We start from the raw sequence: 1,300 nt of genomic DNA on the forward strand, positions 1-1,300 counted from the left end.
CTTTGGAGAAAATAAGGCATTTTCTATACAAAAGTTTGTACCATTTGGTAATATAAAATGGGCTTTCCCGGTTCCCTCTATCAAGTCTGCAGGACCTGATATTGTATGTATAATTGTTTTTGTTGGTACTAATTTTGAAAAATATTTCTTTGATTTCAGAATAGTATGTGTACTACCACTATCTGCTATACAAAGATCTCCAATCTTTTCTTGGTATTGTGCTCCAGTTGGACTCATATTAAACTTCACATATGAAAGGAATAATAAGTAAATAAACATAATCAGAACTATTATTAAAAGAAAGTTCATTTATTGAAGGAAAGGCATTACATGCAAAATAAACGAAGGAAAAACAGTTTTACTAGCACAATAATAGATTTTTTTTTTAGTTAATGTCTTCCATGTCATTGCAGAAATCGGCAACATTTAGCGGAGTGAATTCAACATTATCAATGAGGTTTGCTTCCTTTCCTTTTCCTTTAATGGACTCTTGATAAAGTTGACAAAGATGTGCAGGTGTGCGACAGGTCCTTAACCAATGGCCTGTGCTACCACATCTATAACATGAACCATCAGATTTTTGTGATGTCCCAATGTCATGCCTTGCCACTTTGTCCTTATCTTGTATGTGGATATTGTTTCTTTGTGAATGTTGGTAATTATTCCTTTTTTGGCCACGACCACGATTATTACCTTGTCCACGACCAGAATTATGGTTCTGATTATGGCTTTGGTTTCGATTAAAATAGCCACGACCTTGTCCTCGACCACGACCACGCCATCGTCCACGTGTATTGTTTCGATGACTATCAATATTTGTAGCATTTGCTTCAGGAAGTGCTACTGATCCTGTTGGACGAGATTCATGGTTTTTCATCAAGAGTTCATTGTTTTGCTCTGCAACGAGCAGACATGCATTCAGTTCAGAATATCTTGTGAACTTTTGCATCCGATATTGTTGCATCAAGGTAATGTTTGTTGCATGAAATGTGGAGTATTTTCTCCAACATATCTTCATCAGTAACTTCTTGTCCACAATATTTGAGTTGTGAACATATTCTGAACAAAGCTGAGTTGTATTCATTTACTTTCTTGAAGTCTTGAAACCTCAGTGTTCCCCATTCATCTCTAGCATTTCAAAGTATAACTTCCTTTTGATGATCAAATCTTTCTTTCAAAAGATTCCAGAGAATACTTGGATCAGTAACATCAAGATATTCAAATCTTAACATTTCATCAATATGCTTACGAAGAAAAACTTGTGCTTTTGCTTTGTCTTGTGCCAAGCAATTATTAAATT

General features: G+C 35.0%; 1 protein-coding gene across 1 annotated transcript; it reads right to left on the bottom strand.

Annotated features, from left to right (window-relative positions):
- Positions 1 to 385: 385 nt before the first annotated feature.
- LOC145007327 (uncharacterized) lies at positions 386 to 1,084 on the bottom strand. Its single transcript, XM_078966285.1, has one exon. The coding sequence runs from the start codon at positions 1,082 to 1,084 to the stop codon at positions 386 to 388; it is 699 nt and encodes a 232-aa protein (XP_078822411.1).
- Positions 1,085 to 1,300: the final 216 nt, after the last annotated feature.

This window comes from Lactuca saligna, chromosome 7 (assembly GCF_052625555.1).
Source record: "Lactuca saligna cultivar CGN05327 chromosome 7, ASM5262555v1, whole genome shotgun sequence".
NCBI lineage: Eukaryota > Viridiplantae > Streptophyta > Magnoliopsida > Asterales > Asteraceae > Lactuca > Lactuca saligna.

What these genes read in the sequence shown, in the direction of transcription:
- LOC145007327 (XM_078966285.1), bottom strand. Translation starts at nt 1,084, where the DNA reads ATGAATACAACTCAGCTTTGTTCAGAATATGTTCACAACTCAAATATT.